Raw genomic sequence first — 19,685 nt, 5'->3', positions numbered from 1 at the left:
CTTTGCGTAACACATTAAGCTAAAATATGGCTGACCAGTCTGCCATTCAGTTGTTTCGTCATAGTATAACAGAGAAGTATAAACTTCAGTAAACATCAAATCAGATTTTAAATTCAGACTAGATCAGCATTCATTCAGCTTTAATCTGAAGCGAATGTCAGGAGTCAATGGTGGGAGATAGTTGCCATTTCACTGGATTGTTCTATTTGAAACAAAGGGCATTTTATAATATTGCCAGTCCTACAAGATAGACTTAAGTAGGAAACCAACGCCATATAGATCAATACTTCTTTTACTGTAAAGCTTAATATCAGAAGGTTGCAAGTCTGAGAATATTCAAATTTATTTGTCTGATTTCACAGACAAGAGGTCTGGATGGATCATTCTATTTAAGAACAAAATAGCAACAAATAAGTTTTTCTGGAAAATAAAACCACGCAAAGTGCTACATTTTGTTTATTTTAAAAGCTTACTTATCTTCTATAAAAAGGCACCACTGGGAACCAATTTATCATACAATTCATAAACACTTGCCCTTAATTGGTGGATTACCATTCTAACTAGTGCCACCCAACAATATGTATGAATAAGTCCCATACGTGATGCTTTTGAGCAAAATTACCATTTACATTATTAGCTATTTGTAGCTATTTGGCTCATGCAAACATCATTTCGGTAGGATTCTTTTAGTCCTGGAAACTGAGTGGAAAAGTCCTCCTGAGTTGCATGGTAAATAAATCTCGCAATTTGAAAAGGCCTTTGAAGTCCTCTCAGTGTTTAACCATGACAGACGATAACATTGTCTCTCTGGGCATTGATATTAGATAGAATATAAAAAGAATGGGAGGCTCTGTAAATCCTACCACAATCCAGCAACCCATCCCACTCTTTTTTAGCTGTAATATATGCCCATAAAACATGGTGCTTGGCAAGAATCAGGGAAGCCATGCTCTTTAGCTCCTTTTTCCTTGGCACCTACTTTACCATTTTTTTCCTTCCTTCCTTCCTTTGGAAAAAGTTCAGAGAAGAGCAACTAAGATGGATCAAAGGCCTGAAGACTAAACCACATGAAGAACAGCTGCAGATTTTGGGTCTGGCTAGTCTAAAGAAAAGAAGAATTAGGGGTGACATGATAGCAGTACTTCAGATTTGAGGGGCTGCCACAAAGAAGAGGGGATCAAATTATTCACCAGAGGGCAGGACAAGAAATAATGGTTGGAAACTGATAAAAGACAGAAGCAACCTGGAATTAAGGAAAAGCTTCCTAACAGTAAGGACAATTAACCAGTGGAACAGCTTGCCTTCAGAAATCGCGTTCGCTCCATCATTGGAGGTTTTTAAGGAGAGAACGGACAGTCGCTTGTCTGAGATTGCATAAATTCTCTTGCTTGAGCAGAGAGCTGGACTAGAAGACCTCCAAAAGTCCCTTCCCTTCCAGTCCAGTCCTGCCTTGTCTATTCCTTTCCTTTCCCTCCTCTCTCCTTTCTTTTCCTCCCCTTCTTTTTTTCTTTTCCCTATAGATGCTTTTAATAGCACCTATTAAAACAGCAACCAGGCGAGTGGCTCGCCAAACAGACGAGAAGTGCCGGAGCTCCTTCCGCGCTAGAGGGCGCCGGAGCGGGCTGGGCTCCCGGGCGGAGGAAAGGCGGAGTTCCGAGAGAGAAGGGAGAAAGGAAAGAGGCGGGCGGGAGGCCAGAGGCCTAGGCTGCCGGTGAGTGGACCGGCTGCGAGCCGACGGGAGGCAAGGAGAACGAGCTGCCGGGGAGGGGAGCGCCAGCGGTGGAGACAGAGCCTGCTTTGGACAGCCGGGAGCGGGCGCAGGAATAGGGCTTAGGGTTTAGTCTCCAGAGCCTTCCACGAGAGTTTGTGGCCACTCTGCACCCGCCATGTACGTTTTGCCCTCGCGGGATATGCAGGCCCAGCCCGGGCGATTAGTTGAGTTTTAGCATGGGGCTCCTCTGCCTGCAAGCAAGCGGCCGACCGCGAGATGGCAGCAGCGAGGGATCTCTTTGCTGCCGCCTACTGGTCGCTTGTATATACCTGTATTAGTGTGCCGCGTGAATGCAGAGCGTTTTCCTCGCGGTGCAAGCGTGGGTTGTCGGCCTGACGTATCAAGGCAACCACTGAGGGCCCACGTTGATGTTAGAGGCCTTTCGGTTCTGGGCAACAGGGTGGCAACAAAAGAATGTGAGCAGAAAAGAGGACCTTTGCAGTTTCCTCCTTCAGAAGTGTAAAAGCTAGAAGCCTTCCTCAAGCTTCCCCATCTGTTACGGTCAGGGGTCTTCAAACTTGACAGCTTTAAGACTTGTGGACTCCAACTCCCAGAATTCCTCCTCCAGTCATGTTAGCTCAGGAATTCTGGGAGTTGAAGTCCACAAGTCTTAAAAATTGCCACATTTGGAGACCGTTGTATTACGCTCATTACATAACTTAGCTAGAATTAAACTACCTGGTCAAGGACTTAGGTTTATCAAAAATCAACAGCAGCACTACTAGGTTCACGATTGCAAAGGCCAACCTGTATGAATCTTTGAAATGTTAACAGTGATAAATATAGTGTATGGTGAATGTTTGATAAGAAAAGTTATATTTCATAATTATGTTCAGTTCAGAAGTCCTGACCTGTGTTTGCTGGCAGAACAACTTTTCCCAATACAGGTAGCCCTTGACTTACGGCCACAATTGAGCCCAAAATGTATGTTGCTAAATGAGAAAATGTTAAAGTGAGTTTTGCCCCATTTTACGAGTTTTCTTGCCACATTTGATTGAGCAAATCCTTTCAGTTGTTCAGTTAGTAACACAGTTAAATGAATCTGGCTTCCCCATTGACTTTGCTTGTCAGAAAGTTGCAAAAGGGGATATCACAGGATCCCCAGGACACCGCAACCGTCATAAATATGAACCAGTTGTCAAGCGTCCGAATATAAATCACATAACCATGGGGAGGCTGCAATGGCCATAAGTGTGAAAAACAGCCATACGTCACTTTTTTTCAGTGACATTGTAACTTTGAACGGCACTAAATGAACTGCTGTAAGTTGAGGACTACCTATAAAGTGGGCCCTTTGAATGCTCAAATTTGGAGCAGTAGATGCAGGGGAAAGTGTAGGAGTGCAAGGGCAGATTTCATTGCCCTTGAGCAGAGGTCTCCAAACGTGGCAGCTTTAAGACTTGTGGAGTTCAACTTTTGAGAGTTGAAGTCCACAAGTCTTAGAGGTTGCCACGTTTGGAGACCTCTGCCCTTGAGGATGTCTGCTCACATAACAGTGTGGCCTGTTTCTTCTCAAACTCTTTTAGGAAGGGCAATCTTTGTGTGATCTCTGCTACGTGGCAAGACTCTTGCTAATGGCCTTTACTTTAACTTACCCACGAGTTTATTTTTCATGCATCAGAACTGTAAGCATGTTGAATGTGCAGTACAATTTATGTCACTTTGACTGAATTACTGTTGATGTTTAAGTGGCCATGTGTGCAGTCTTCTTGAAGGTGTAGGTGAAAATTACAATCCTTTTTGTTAAAAAGTACAAGAATATTTCTTGCTTGGAGATACGGTTCAAGATTTTAGCTGCTGCTATACTCTTAATTCCCATTTTCTCTAGCATTTTCAATCCATTAGGGATGCTGGAAAATTTAGTTCATAACATATGGAGAAACAACTAGTTTCTATTTCTGAAATACTGTATTTCCTTGATGTCTTTATGGGGCCTCTTTGTGACTTTTGCCCTTGTGATTGCTTCCAAATTCTAGTGAGATTGGAGGCAATCTATTCTAAAATTCTAATTTTGCCATCCTTTGGAGCTTCTGTTGATCAAAACAGCCAAAAGGAAATTGGATACAGAATGACATGCAGGTGTCTATGGCACTATATTTATCCGCCCATATTATCTTCTTTCATATTTGTATAATTAATTATTTGTTAGCTATGGTTTTGTTACAGGTTTAATATTTAGATCTTCAAAAATTTACGTTATGTGTAAACACACTTTGCTGTATAAAGAAACTAGCTCTATACCAGTGCTTCGCTACGAAACTATGTGATCGGGCTTAGTTTTGGGGGAGAAAAATAAGGGGAAAATTTTTTACCTCTGTCTGTCAGCATCCATCGGTATTCATCTGGCTAGCATCCTGTCAGTGTGTGAGGGAGTTGAGGGCTGTTTGGAAACTGAAACATGGAAACTGAAACAGTATTTGCTGTGTGAGCAAGAAGGAGACAGCAAGGAGCCTGGGCGTGGCTAAGCTCAACTGTTCTGTACTAAAGCTGGTTGCTGCTGTGAAACTAAAACTGAAACTCCTCTGCTTGTGTTTTGCATTTGGAACAGATTTCTTTTCAGGTGGGGAGGGGGAGTAGAACTCCTCAGCATCAAAGCGTGTTAATAATAATATACGAAATACTAAAGCTCTGATGGTCATTTCGAAAAATCCTTTGTTAGTGAGCACCTAGAAACCAAGAAGAATATACATGCCAAATTTTAAGATTGTAGGCTGCACGGTTCTGGAGATTTTGTGATGATGCGTGAATGGTATTTCACTTTTATATATATAGATTCCATTAAAATTGGTAATATTTTTCCTGTCATTAAAGCTGCACAACACTAGAGCAATGATGAATCAAAGAAGAAATACTCATTTAAAACATTTGCAGAATTTGCTTGAAAGAAATAGCTGAAGGCATCCTTTCGGATACATGATTTCAGTGCATAAGGGATTTTTCATTAAATATATTTAACAAAACTACACATAGCTGGTTATTTATAAATGAAAACACATTTTCTTGATGAGTGCATTATTCAGAAGAAAATGAAAGAGCTGCAGTTGAAACAATTCCATTTTGAAACCTTCAAATTACAATTGAAGGAACCTTCATTCTGTTTTCTTTCTTGCAAATGTAAAGATAGGTTCAACATGAGATAAGTTGGGAAGGGTCTACTATAATAGGAGGAAGGATAGCAGGAATGTGGTACAGGAGGGAAGGAGGACTTGCCAAACCTTAGTCCTGTGTTTGCAATAGTACTCTGTACTCCCCTTAGTATCTCTACTCTGCCAGAGAACATTAGTGATGGCTCTTTCTGAGCAGTGAAAAGAGCTTCATGCCCTCAAACATTTGAATGATGTTCCAGATCCATTTTCATTAGTGCTTTGTACTGTGATCCATCCCTCTCTCAGGTACTCTTAGCCAAGTATTGTAAGGTTCTCCCTTTTTTCTCTCATCATGTCTCACCTTCATTTCCTATACTTATAAATGCTTGCCTGTTTAGGGAGCAGATTAATTTTATTCTGTTCCTTTTGAGGAGGACAGCTAATTTTGATGGTGATTCCCATAAATAAGACATTGTAAGCTTCCTTTCAAAGTATTTTCAGTCTGCCTAATGTACAATGCTCTACACAGGTAGTCTTGTTTAACAGCTATCTGAATTTACAACAGTGAGGAAAAAGTAACTTTATGACCATTAAATAAATATATGGCCTTCACAGGTCTATAAAGCAAAGGAAAGCTGAAGTAAGCACAGTTATGGTTTCACTTAGCAACTGCCTCCCTAATGACCAAGTTGCCAGTCCCAATTGATGATCACTAAATGAGGATTACCTGTATTGGTAAACAAGTATATAAAATGGGGAAAAAAACTCAACTCTTACTTTTCATTCGTAAAAATCTTTTCCTCTTATATTTACCTCATGGCAAAATACAGTGGAACCTTGGGTCGTGAACGCTTCTGTCCATGACCAAATCGGGTGACTACCAAGTTTCAGAAATTTTTTGCATGTGGTTGCGATAACATCTTTGGGTGGCGACCAAACACAGCCACAGCTATTTCCCCTGCCAGCCATTTTTTTTTTTTGTCTGCACATGCACAGGTCAGTCTTGCTTCCGGTCACAACCAAATCGGTTGCGACCAAAGTCATGGAATAGATTATGGTCGTGACCGGAGGTTCCACTGTATTTGAATATAAGTTGTTTATTTTTTGCCAATTCTTTTCAGCTGACAAAAGGCTCTTTATTTCATGCTTTATATCTAGAAATGAATGATGATGATGATGTTCCTCAGCTTTCAACTGAAGCTTTAGCTGCTCTGCAGGAGTTCTATGTCGAGCAACAACAGAGAGAAGCTAAGACTACTGATAAAACTCACAGTTATTCAGTTGGCTCTATTGAAGAGAACTGGGTAAGCGTTTTTACTAAAATAGCAACAGCACTTAGACTTATACACCGCTTTATAGTGCTTTACAGCCCTCTCTAAGCAGTTTACTGAGTCAGCATATTGCCCCCAACAATCTGGGTCCTCATTTTAACCCACCTCGGAAGGATGGAAGGCTGAGTCAACCTTGAGCCTTGGTGGGATTTGAACTGCCAAATTTCAGGCAGCTGGCTGCAGAGGTAGCTTGCAATGCTGCACTCTAACCACTGCGCCATAGAGGCTCCTAAAAATATGGCTAATGGTAACCCCTGCAATAGAAAGGCTCAGAAGTTTTCACTTCCAGTTTCCATGAATGGAAATAGCAGTGACTAAGTTTTCAGTTAGCTTAGAGCACTGATTAATGATCTATGTAAAATAAATAGCACGTGCACTTTGGCAGCCATTACTTATGTCTTGGTGTATCATGTCCTGTTTTGTTTCCCATTCTACAGCCATTACATTCATGGCTGCTGTGAACTGAGTGCAAATGCAGATAGGCCTCGACTTAGAATCACAACAGAGCCCAAAATTTCGGTTGCTAAGTGACACAGTTGTTAACTAACTTTTACCCCATTTTACGACCTTTCTTGAAACAGTCATTAAGTAAATCACTGCAGTTCAGTTAGTAACATGATTTGTTAAGTGAATGTGGCTTCCCCACTGACTTTGCTTATCGGAAGGCTGCAAAAGGTGATCACATGACCCCAGGCCACTGCAACTGTCATAAATGTGAGTCAGTTACCAAGTGTCTGAATTTAGATCATGTGACCATGGGGATGCTGCCAAGGTCATAAAAATGAAAAACAGTCATAAATCACTTTTTTTCAGTGCTGTTGTAACTTTGAAAGTCACTAAATGAACTGTTGTAAGTTGAAGACTACCTGTAATTCTCAGGGAAATGCATTCATAATTCCCAAACAGACCTATTCATTATTGAATTCATAGAACAATTTGTGAATGGTAACTTAATCCAGTGGTGTGCCTACTCACCCTTAGTTTTTCATCGAAACTAAACTAATTTTCTCGATTTCTGTTATTTTTGTCTTGATACCATCTAACTTGAATCTGCCAGTATTTCACTACCAAGGATCCTACTTTTGTATACATATATATATATATATTTATTGTTTTTTCTTTTCATTTTTTTTCTTAATATAAAATAAAATTTAAAAAGACAATGGAAAAAAGGGGAACAGAGAGGTAGAAAGGAAATAGGTGTAAGAAAGAAAAAAGAAAGAAACAAAAAGCAGTGACTTCCAGCTTCTTTTGGTGCAGAAAGATGCATGATAGCGTTATACTATCAACTTTTTACTTGTATAAAGTAATTAATACTAGCCATTTCTATAACAACCATCTACAAAACAATCCATCCGCCCAATCAAAGTTTGATTTCTAGTCTCTTTAGAACAGAAGAACCAGAAACGGTTTCCAAGTGGAAACAAACCTATTTATATTCTTTTCCCAAATTTGTATAATTAACTTCATCTCCCCCAATTCTGTCATCTTTTTAATCCATTTTTCCATGGATGGATACTAATTCTTTAAGTTGGTATTTCAGCCAAATCAGACCTCTGGGTTGTAGCAAATAATCTTCTGCGGATAAATATTACTCAAAAGTTATGCTGTTAACATTTGTACTTTTTTTTAATCCTTTCAGCAACTGAGCCAGTTTTGGTATGATCCCGAGACAGCGTTTTGTTTAGCCAATGAGGCCATAAGAGCAGCTGGGAAAGGTGGCAGGTAAATTATGTTGGCTTTCTACAAACCAAGCATTGTGACTATCTTGTAAAAATGCTGCTTATTCATGTATGATGCAGTTTTGACTGGGAGGGGGGGAGGTTCATGGTTAAGACACAGGACTGTCAGATTGGAGGTGAGAATCACTAAGGAGTTTTTGATATTGATCTTTCAAGCATATACAGACAGCTCTGGATCATCACAATTGTCAGCCCTGAAGCCATTTTGGAGCATCTTCAGGGCTGCCACAGCAAGGCTGGTTGCAGCTGTGGGAATGGGAGGGGGGAATAGAGATAGTTGGGGACTTGTAGCCAAAATAAAATTATTTCTCCTGGTGTTGTGGTCTGCCAGAGGCCTGAGGAGCTGGCAGCAGAGTCGGACAGTGGGAAGGAACATGGGCCAGTCCTGGAGTCTGGGGAGGACTCGGATGAGGGATCTGCACCCAACACAGAGATGGGGCCAGGGCCATCTGAGAGTTATCTGCTGACTCCGGAGCCTCCAGAATGTGACATCAGTGAGGCAGAGGAATAGGGGGAGCCTGTTCCCAGTGTGCACTTGCACAGAGCTGCCAGAAGGCAAGAACAGTTAAGACAAAAGGGGTGACTCAGGAGTAAGGCCCCTCCCATAAGACATAAAGGAGGAGCAAAGGGACATGAGCCTTTGTAGGAAGCAACTTAGTTCGTTCTGATCAGTTTAAACTCTGAAGCTCCATGTTGACTTTGTGCTCCGTTTGGCCTTGTACAGCTAATTGGCAATTTAATTGTTGGCAGCATTTTAAGGGAGATAAAGGTGGGTGCTTATCAGCCTTATCCCAAAGAGACCATGGCAGACTTCTGTTGGACTATTCGCAAACTGTTTGGGACTCATTACAGGCTCTGAAAATATAATTCACAGCCGTGGAAATAAAAAGCGGGTTTTGGGGACTAAGCGTTGATTGTTACTGTCTCAGGAAGCCTTGGTCAGAACACCTGGGAACCAAGGACGTTCTCACCAGGTGCTGGGGAGGCATGGACTGAAAAACCACCTGGAGTTTGGACTGTGACCTGGTTGGACCATGTGATGGACATGTGGACTGGGAGAAAGCTACTTTGATTTTTAATTTGGGTGGGGAAAACCTCGGGACCTTCAGAGTCGGGTTTTCACCAGACGTGCCAATATGACATTCCTAATAAATTCATACTTTGAGGAGCACTTTGGCCTTGGAGTTTTGATTGCATTGGGTTTGTTACTTGGAACCCTGACAGCAATATGCTACCTTTCCCTTTTATGGACGAGGAGTTGAGATGGCTCTTTTAATGAGCCTTTAATCTGTGAAATAATTTGAATCCAGAGCTATATCCAGGATTATCGGGACAGGGGAGAATGTCAAAAAAGTGAAGAAAATGGCCAGACTATGCAGTCAAGGCCCTGTGCATTTTTACATGTGTAAAAACAATGGTGAGGCTTCCATCCTGTGATCGGGGTTCCCATCTTCAATTTCTGACTGTCTTCTCCCCCCACCTACCCCTGACCCAGAGATTCCTGCCTTTATTAGCGCAATCCGCATTTTTTGATACACAGAACTCCGAAGCTAGTTCTTTAAAAAGCATTTAATATTTGGACATGTGTTAACCACAAGTGCATAAGAGAAGGGTACTTATAATAGTAGAAATAGAAGCAGCGTGTTTTCAGGAAACCAAGCCCTGTTTAATCCTGTCCTCTGTATAAAATAGATGGACTGTTTATGCAGCAGTCCAGAAGGTGCATGTTACTTTTTGAGTGATACAGTAGGTTATTTGTAAAGTTGACTTTGGTTGCAGTACTGTGCATATTCACGCAAAAACAAGTTTGCACTGTGCAATGACTAATTATTTATTATTTATTTGTAAATAAGTATTCGTTCAGTTCTGTCGAATTGGCACTTTCCTGTCTCTGGTGAAGGGAAAATAATTCTGCAGGTGTGTTATTGAACAAGAATAATGTTTGTGCACTCATGTTAAGCAGTTAAATTCAGGAAAAGGTGTGAATTAAACATTTCAGTGTATGAAATAACCTTGCTTCATTATCCTTGCAGGATAGCTTGTGTCAGTGCCCCGAGTGTTTATCAGAAACTGAAAGAGCAAGACTGCCAAGGCTTTTCAACCTGCATTTTGGAGTATGACCAAAGATTTTCTGTGTATGGAACCGAGTATATTTTCTACGATTACAACAGCCCTTTGAAACTTCCAGCCCACCTTGAAGCACATAGTTTTGATATTGTCTTGGCAGATCCACCCTACCTATCTGAAGAATGTCTCCAAAAAATAGCAGAAACGATTAAATACTTAACTAAAGGAAAGATTCTGCTCTGCACAGGTACATCGCTTGCTTTCTCAAATTCATTTGCTTCAGTAGTTTTTGGAAAGAAAACAGTAGCCATTTATAAAACAATTATTACTATAGAGTTGCATACATCGAAAATAAGTTTCTATAAAAGAATCGTCTGATAAAACTTCAGGTAGTCCTCACTTTGTGACTGCCTCATTTAGTGACCAGTTGCAGTTATGACTGTGATGAAAAAGTAACTTTTATGACTAGTCCTAACATTTACAACCTCTGCAGGTCTGTAAAGCAAAGGAAAGGTGAAGCAAGATCATAGCCACTGTTGCAGTTTCACTTAACAACTGCTTCTCTGAATGACCCACAAGGACGACCTATAATTAAATATTTCTCCTGCCATTGGTGTGCCAAAGGTGATCAACAGACAGCATATGAGGTGCTGATCACTTTGGAGGCACTGATCATCACAGAAGGCTTCCCTGAACCCAAGGGAAGCCTTCTGGAAGCAAAAACGCCCCCCCTCCCCCAGGAGGCTTCCCTGAGGCCCAGAAGGCCCCAAAATGGAGCATGGCAGGGTGCTGCAAAAAAAAGAAAGAAGAAGCCACGCCTACCCAGTCGCATGGCCATGCCCACCTAGCCACGCCCACAGAACCGGTTGTTGAAAAATTTGAATCGCAACCCTGGGAAATAACATCGATTGATAAAAATATAAAAAAAGCAATGGCTTTCAGATAATATAGCTAATTATGAAGATAGATTCAAGAAAGAATTTCAAAAGCATGCTCTATTTCACCTAAGTCTATGTATACAGGTAGTCCTCAACAACAGTTCATTTCGTGACCATTCAAAGTTACGACACCGAAAAGAGTGACATGATCATTTTTCACACTTACAATTATAGCATCCCTGTGGTCATGTGATCTAAAATGAAGATACTTCTGAGACTTGCAATGTCTCGGGGTCATGTGATCACCTTTTGTGACCTCACAAGAAAAGTCAATTGGGATGACAGATTCATTTAACAACCATGATGCTAACTGAACAACGGCAGTGATTCATTTAACAATTATGGCAAGAAAAGTCCTAAAATGTGGCAAAACTCACTTAACAAATGTTTCACTTAGCAACAGAAATGTTTGGCTCAATTGTAGTCGACTATCTGTATATTTTTGCCGTTGTATGACCAGATATGGGGGATATCTGATTTATTGCTTAAAAGAATGCTGTACGAAATGCTACTTGATTCAAAACATAAGATTCCTTTTGGGTAGGTTTCTGTTGAGGTAATTCCCCGTTAGGAGAATGAGCGCATACAGGGAGACGTATTTGAGAGAAGTGTTTGAATAATACACACACACAACACAGATACGCTGTACAGTAAATGTAGGTTTTTACTTCCAGAAACATTAAGCAAAGTCCAAACAAGCAATCCAAAGTAATTCACAGGTAAATCAGTCAGTTTTTTCAATCCAGGGATAATCCAAATATCAAATTCCAGTGTCAAAAACAGTTCAGTATCAGACTTACATCAAATCCAGTAATATCAGGCAATTAGAAGAAATGAGGAATACTTTCCAACAGAAGGAAACAGAGATACACTCACACTCTCTTCTGAGACTCAGACTAAAACTAAAACAACCCAGGTTTCTGGCTCCATCTTATGGCCATTTGAGAAAACACACCCAACTACAGTTTTGCATTTTCTTAAATATACAGTTTTAAAATGTCTATCCTGGTTTATATATTTCTAACCCAAATACCTGTTAGGTGACTCATATTCCTAACAGTTTCCATGGCTGGTATCTGTTGAACAGACATTCTGTTTTAGATTATATTTTTTTCAGAATGCTCCCATTTGGGAACTAATCAACTGTTCTCCACAGTGAAATGATTTGTAAGAGAATAGGAGGTTTAAAAAATTGATGTCTTGGGGAAGTACTGTGTTTCTCACAAAATAAGGCTAGGCCGTCTTTTGGGGGGTGACTTAATTCTCCCCCCTTGCATCCTCGGGTGGGCGGGCGGCGACAGCTTGGATGTTGACCTCGGCGTTGGTGGAGCACTTCGTATCGGGAAACCTTCCGCCACCATTGCTTTCCCTTCTCCCTGTGCTGCCGCGGCGTTTAGACCAACACCACGGCGTTTGGCGCAGCCACGTGCGACCAACCAGGGCTCCTCCCTGCAACTGGAGCCCGGCGGAGACACTTGGCTTCAGGCGCTCCTGTCGCTGCCTTCCCTTTGCCTTCGAAGGCAAAGCCAATTTTTTAAAAATGATGCCCTACTACCGGTACGACAAAGACTTCCCTGCCCAAGAGGCCAGCCCAACCCCACGTGGGGAGGCGAATCTCCCGGGGCGCAGTGCAGGATCGGCCCACCCCGGGAGAAGCGCCCAGCCTCCATCCCTGCCTGGCGCCGGGCAGAGCGCGAAGAGCTTCGCCTGGGGCGCCCAGTGCAGCTGACAGGCGGACCCTCTTGCCCAGCGGCAGAGCTCTCACCAAGGCAGCGAGCGCTCCCTGCTGGACCCACTGCTCATCCCGTCAGAGCCATGCAGGCTGGGCAGAGCCAGGGAAGCGAGCTGTGGGTGCGCGCCCGCCTGCCAAGCAAAAGAGCCGGGCTGACCCGAGCTTGGCTTCCTTCCCAAGTCCCTCCAGCCCAAACCCAAAGGGGCCACCGGGAGAGGCCGCCCGAGGCAGTTATAGCACCCACCCATCCGTGGACAGGGAGGCAAGGCGACGGCCTGCGCCGTGTCCTCGCCGAGTGAGTGCCTCTGCCTGATGCCCATGCCGCTGCAGCGTTTGGAGCTGCCGGTGCGTTTGGAGATGCATGGGGACGGGGACGGGCTGGGCGAGGGGTGGAAAGGACGGGTGGCTTCAGGCTCTCTCCGCCAGACCCACCGGCCAGGGAAGCAGCGCTGCTGTCGCCATGCCTCCCTGTCCGTGGATGGGTGGGCGCTATCACTGCCTCGGGCAGCCTCTCCCAGTGGCCCCTTCGGGTTTGGGATTTGAGGGACTTGGGAAGGGAGTCAAGCTCAGGTCGGCCCAGCTCTTTCGGTTGGCAGGCGGGTGTGCACCCGCGGCTCGCTTTCCCAGCTCTGCCCAGCCTGCACAGCTCTGGTGGGATGAGCAGAGGGTCCGGCAGGGAGGCACTCGCTGCCTTGGCGAGAGCTCCACCGCTGGGCAGGAGGGCCCGCCTGTCAGCTGAGCTGGGCACCCCAGGCGAAGCTCTTTGCGCTCTGCCCGGCGCCAGGCAGGGATGGCGGTTGGGCACTTCTCCTGGGGTGGGCCAATCCTGCGCTGCGGCCCCGGGAGATTCGCCTCCCCACGTGGGGTTGGGCTGCCCTCTCGGTCAGCGGAGTCTTTGTTGTACCGGTAGTAGGGCGTCGTTTTTAAAAGAATTGGCTTTGCCTTCAAAGGCGAAGGGAAGGCGGCGACAGGAGCGCCTGAAGCCGAGTGTCTCCGCCGGGCTCTGGTTGCAGGGAGGAGCCCTGGCTGGCCGCGCATGGCTGCGCCAAATGCCGTGGGCGGCGTTGCTTTAAACGCCGCGGCAGCACAGGGAAAAGGGAAAGCAACGGCGGAAGGTCTCCCAATATGAAGTGCCCCACCAACGCCGAGGTCAACGCAGGCAGCACCATATCCGGGTATGCAACAAAAGTACTTCCTAACGGCCAGCCCCCACCCGCCATTCCCCCCCATTTGGCATGTTTAATATAGGCCTTAATTTGGGGGGGAGGGGCTTAATTTGATTTTATGCCTATAAAGCATGCTGGGATTTCCTATTGGGGGAGGCCGTATTGTTGGAGAAACACGGTAGTTTGAGAAAAAATTGCAATTTTTATAGCTTTGTCATAACAATGGTGCTGTCTGAACATGTAGGTAATTCTTGGCTTTCTACTGGTTGCTTAACAACTGTTCAGTATTATGACAGACTCTGAAAAAGCTAATTATGAACTGGATTTGAAGTTACATTGAGCCTATCCCCACAATCATATGACTACAGTTTGGGCACTTGGCAACCGGCCTACATTTACTGCCATTTGCAGAATCTTGCAGTTGATGACAAGGATTTATTATGTTTTTGCTAGAAACAGTTTACTCTGGTTTTCAACAAAAATCCTGCCATAGCAAACAATGGGTTTGCTTTACAACAACCATGTTTGCTTAATGACCACCACAAAAGAGGTTATTCAATCGGGCACAGTCATGGGTGACTGACTTAACAACCTTGACGTACAACCATAATTGCGGGTTCTGTTAATGGTCATAAGTTGAGGACTACTGTAGCAACTTATCTGTTGGATAGCAGGAAATAATTTTTGTTTTTATACCCAATTTAGGAGCTTTCTGGGAGCATCTGATTGGCTCATAATTGGAAATACATAAAACCAATTCTGATGTTAGAAGGACGATTCTAAAGTTTTGTTTTGTTTTTCCAGGTTTAATCATGGAAGAGTATGCTGCTAAATATCTTGGTGTGAAAATGTGCAAGTTTATTCCAAGACATGCTAGAAATTTAGCTAATGAATTTCGATGCTATGTGAATTATGATTCTGGACTCGATTTGGATACTCTCTCTTGATACCCCCAATAAATATTAATAGGATTTTTCAAGCTGGAGTGATTTTTCCTTTTCTGACAAAGTAAACACCTTCCATTTCTTTTTTTAATGATGTTATCCATCATCATTTTTTGTTTCTGTTACGTTTTGGCTGATATGACTCCCTTTGTAAGGGAGATAGGCAATTTATAAATTGATAAAAAAATATTTTTCTAGGTTTGCTTTTTGGTATCTTATGTAGAAGGAGGTGCTATTATCCATAATTAGAGTATAGTGTTGATTTTAACAACTTGATACACATACTGGAGAGCTACCTTTCTGAAATAGAGAAGGGATAATAATTATTTCAATATATTGAATTTCCTCTCCCTTGTATTAAAGGAGTCGTATGAATATTGCTTCTTTCAGGCATAAAAGACCATCAGTGCATTAAAACATTAGGAATGCATTCACAATATTATTTTACTATACACCATTCTGCATGATCTTTATTTTACTTTGTACAGTAATATATGGGTCTCTACTTAAAAACATTTTTTGATGGAGGAGATAAAGAGTTCTCTTTTTAAATCCACACTGGGCTTGACCAGGCAAACTGCAATAAAGTAATTTTTTTTCCAACATCTATAGTTTTATTACCTGTCTTGATTTTGAGGCTGACAGAGTTAAACTGGATTACAGATGAACTTCAAAATTGAAATTCTGGTGTGGGAGTGCTCTTAGAAGCCCAGGATCTGATGCATTGGTCTACAATGTTGTTGGCCATGTGGTTATCACTATAGAGGTGGGATCAACCTATTCACCAAAGCATCTAAATGCAGGACAAGAAACAATGGGTGGAAACTAATCAAAGAGAGAACTAACTAGAGCTCAGGAGAAATTTCCTGACAATTAAATAATTAATTAGTGGAACAACTTGCTTCCAGAAATTGTGAATGCTGCAACACTGGAGGTTTTTAAGAGATTGGACAATCATTTGTCTGAAATAGTATAGGACCATGATGGCAAACCTATGACACACGAGCTGTCACCTCAACTCAGTTCCGGTGTGCATGCACACACGCCTCCCACCAGCCAGCTGGTCTTTGGGTCTCTGCCACGCATGCACGGGGCGTACACACAGGAATAGTACATGCATGTTAGGGCAGACTGCATGCACGAGAATTGGGGTGCATGTGTGGGGGTCTCGCACGCATGCGCAGGGGCGGGGATCATGCATGTATGCACGGGACATGCGCATGCACGGGTGCACGGGCATTGCATTTTGGGGGTGTCCATGTGTGCACGCTTTGGGCACTTGATGCCGAAAAGATTAGCTATCACTGGTATAGGATTTCTTGCTTGAGCAGGGGATTGGATTCACTAGGAACCCTTCCAATCTTGTTATTCTGTTACAAATAGTTTTTCTTTAGATGTTAATAAATTACTATAGGAGCCAAAGTCAGTCATTACCTTTTGCAACCTCCTGACAAGCAGTCAATGGGCAAGCCTGATTCATTGAACAACCAGGTTACTAACGTAACAACTGTAGTGATTCACTTAACAACGGTGGTGAGAAAGGTCATAAAATGGGGCAAAATTCAATTAACGCATGTCTCGCTTAACAATAGAAATGTTGGGCTCAATTGTGGTCATAAGGATTGCCTATAGTGGCGCTTGAGACCAACTTCCAGCAGAGATAGTGAGTCAATCATCAAGTAACTGAGTTTAAACATGCTTGGGATAAACACATGTCCAAGTTTTGACAAAAATTAAAAATAATAACATCTAATAATAATTAAACATAATTATTTAAAAATAAAACAAAAAGTCAAAGGGAAGACTCAATGGATGTGAGGTGTTTCTCTGCCATGAGTTTTCTGTGTTTCTATGTTAGTTCCAGATGAGAATTTAAACTACAGGCACTAGCCACTGAAGATATTGTATAGTATGGCTGAGAGCAATCAAAGAAAAAACAACTGCAATTACAGCTTCAGGACAGGCGACTATTTCAATTACCCAGAAAAGACACTTCCACCAGGCTGATTTAAGGCAAGTTTCCCCTCTCTTTCTATTAACAGAATGCTAATGTGGGCTTGCTGTAAAACAATTATTCCTAAACAGATGTCTTCAAAGGATGACTGCAATGTGAAGCTATTGAGAGTACATCAAGAGTCTTAGTTTCATAACCTGTGACTTGCACTGGAATAATTTATTTTTAGGTTACCAATGTCCGGATGTATATATTATCACCAGCAACTGTTCAGGGAATGACTATAGTTAGAAACATCATAATCTCTTTCATTACTTCATCTGTGGCCCCTTTGTACTCCTACCCCGTTTCCAAGGTTATAAGGCAATCTCATTTCCCATCTTGCTTGTAACAGCCTTTTGTTGTCAAATTACATCTAAGATTTGATTTGTGACATCCTTGGTGTCTCCTGAGTTTATATTTTATAGTAGAGAAGGTGTGTATTTGTGTGTGTGTGTGAATGCTAAAGCTATTTGGCCTGGATTTTCAAATATTTGAGTGCTTTCTGCAACAACAGTGAATCTTGATTTTTCATTGTTTTACAAATGAGGGCCAGCCTGCCATTGACATTGTATATTTTAATATTATACACTATTTTAATATTTATTTTAATATAAAATAAACTTTGAAATGGAAGAGCAGAAAGGAACATTTTTGACTTGGCACAAAGCACTGTCTCGTAACATGGATTGCATTCATTATCTTCAGACTTCAGTCTGAGACTAGATACTATTTTTGAAGTCTTGTTCGCATGTAAGTTGTCAAATACTTTCCTTGGATTTGGCCTGGATTTTTTTTAAATACAATCATTACTTAATTCCCGAAATGAATAAATTGACTAAACAAATCCACAATATCAGTAATATCAAAAGCGGGGAGAAGGCATTTACCATTTTAAATTGAGAACACAGGCAATATAGCCCCACCTTTCTAAAGTCCTTTGGAAATTTAACCAATTCAATGAATGCCCTAAAATCAGTGAAGTGTCTTTCAGTTTATAATAAGGCTGGAAAATAAAGTCAGTGGGCAAAGATCAGGTGCAAGCAAGATGAAAAGAAAAGAAGCTGAAGAACAATAAAACCAAAGAATACTCAATCAGGAAGTATCACCTAGAAACAAGGAGAATCAGAGAAGGGCTAGAAATAATAAAGCAGCAAATAACAGCTCTAATAGCCAAGCAAATCAGCAAATGCATATTTGCAGAATCTCCCATTTCAGTTGAATTAAAAACATTTCTACCAATTCAGTCAGCACCATGTGAACTGCATGTTTTTTGTTGAATGGTGTATATATAGTATACCTCCTTACTGCCAAGCACTTTAACAAGGAGGTAAAATTGAAGATACCTTGATCTGGCAAAAGCTACCTGATATTGAAAAGATCCAACAAAAGCGGCAGCACTAGGCAACTGCGGATAAATTACCTGTTTAACCAACAACTTTCAAATTGTAACTGGTTTGGTAGCTGATGTAGTTCAACAGCTTCTAATTGGAAATAAACTCTTTCCACTTGAGCAGAAAGAGCTGTGAGTACATGTTTTTGTTTATGTAATAGCACCGAAACACATTTTTAGAATCCATCTTTAACGTCAGTGAATAAGAAAGCAATTTTCTGACATGAAATAAATTAAAATCATATGTAATTTTTTTCCTATAAAGCAAAGACTATTTGAGTGTGTTCTATTGCAAATGTTCTTGTTTTTCAATGCAGATACTATGTGAGCCATATGTTTGATCTGGGAGATAAAGAAAATATTTGGTAAGAAAAGACACATATCAGTGATGGACACAGAGACAAATTCATCAACTGGTTAAGTTTTCTAGAAGCAGAAGATACCTTAAATGATTAATCTATGATATAGAAGTTTAAAGATTTCCAGAGACGCAAGAGATTATAGGAATCCAGTACAGATGCTTAAAAAGTTCTTACCTACATTGTTCCTTAGATTTTGATTAATCCATCTCATTTCCTAGATGGAACTGGTACTGTAGGAATTCACCATGGCTTCTGTTTTGTTTCCATATTGTATGCACATGAAGAAAGCATTGTTTTGCTTGGATTCTGCTTGGCTCCCTATGAGATCAGGTAAAGGGTTTTTATGCTGTTCAGAATTTAATCTTCCTGCCTTTTGGAGCAGGACAGAATAAACCCACTTAATCTCTGAATAACAGCCTTATAGAAGACAGCTATCCTTTCTCTTCAGTTTTCTCTGTTGGGATAAATAATTTTTTCCATTATTCTTTCTAAGGTTAATTTCCAGGCTTTTCTTTTTCCAGCCATCTCAGCACATGATTCATAATTGCCTTGGAGTTGGACAGTACTGTAGCTAAACCTAATAAAATAATTATCCATTTTGTCAATATCAGTTGAAGAAAAACACATTGCTTGAAATCTGATTCTGATTCTTTGGTCTCTTGTCAGCCTAGGCTGGCAGTCTTCAAACAAGCTGATAATGAAACATGTGTATTCAAACGAGAGAGAGAGAGAGAGAGAGAGAGAGAGAGAGAGAAGAAAAGAAAGAAAGAAAGAAAGAAAGAAAGAAAGAAAGAAAGAAAGAAAGAAAGAAAGAAAGAAAGAAAGAAAGAAAGAAAGAAAGAAAGAAAGAAAGAAAGAAGCGAGAGAGGGGGAGGGAGGAGGGAGGGAGAGAGATTCCATAGTTAAAATTAAGCATTAGTATATTTTTTATTTCTATTGCAAAAAATAAGGGTATAAATAAAAACTTGAGGTTTTTTAGAAGCTAACTAGTCTCATTCCCAAACTTGGCTGCAGACACTAAAATTTCATTATTGCATTTTATGGACAGTGGGGGGGAAGAGACAGATGGAATGATGGAAATGGGAATTGAGTCCCTCTTTGAAAGTGAGGCCCAATTCCCAATCAAATGCAGATTTAATCACCCATTTGTCAGTTTGCTC

General features: G+C 41.6%; 1 protein-coding gene and 1 long non-coding RNA gene across 4 annotated transcripts in view; one reads left to right on the top strand and one right to left on the bottom strand.

Moving 5' to 3' along the window:
- LOC148130387 (uncharacterized) overlaps nucleotides 1-18,835 on the bottom strand; it is a 60,345-nt gene extending 41,510 nt beyond the window's left edge. Inside the window, exon 1 of the long non-coding RNA XR_015749734.1 lies at nucleotides 18,700-18,835. This is a non-coding gene — a long non-coding RNA (uncharacterized LOC148130387). The remainder of the gene's footprint in view (nucleotides 1-18,699) is intronic.
- Nucleotides 1,607-14,812, top strand: EEF1AKMT1 (EEF1A lysine methyltransferase 1). 3 transcript variants are annotated; one of them, XM_026675075.2, is made up of 5 exons: nucleotides 1,607-1,711; nucleotides 6,016-6,161; nucleotides 7,831-7,913; nucleotides 9,964-10,244; nucleotides 14,638-14,812. In XM_026675075.2, the coding sequence occupies exons 2-5, from the start codon at nucleotides 6,018-6,020 to the stop codon at nucleotides 14,778-14,780; spliced, it is 651 nt and encodes a 216-aa protein (XP_026530860.1). In that variant the 5' UTR covers nucleotides 1,607-1,711; nucleotides 6,016-6,017; the 3' UTR covers nucleotides 14,781-14,812. The 3 variants fall into 3 exon arrangements, with proteins under 3 accessions (XP_026530860.1, XP_087822380.1, XP_087822381.1); XM_087966254.1 differs by having other exon boundaries at nucleotides 1,658-1,888; XM_087966255.1 differs by lacking the exon at nucleotides 1,607-1,711 and adding an exon at nucleotides 5,094-5,163.
- Nucleotides 18,836-19,685: the final 850 nt, after the last annotated feature.

The sequence above is a fragment of the Notechis scutatus genome, chromosome 5 (genome assembly GCF_049901735.1).
Source record: "Notechis scutatus isolate UNSWTSFEM ecotype Mainland chromosome 5, rNotScu1.2, whole genome shotgun sequence".
NCBI lineage: Eukaryota > Metazoa > Chordata > Lepidosauria > Squamata > Elapidae > Notechis > Notechis scutatus.
This window is presented reverse-complemented; position numbering and strand designations above follow the sequence as displayed.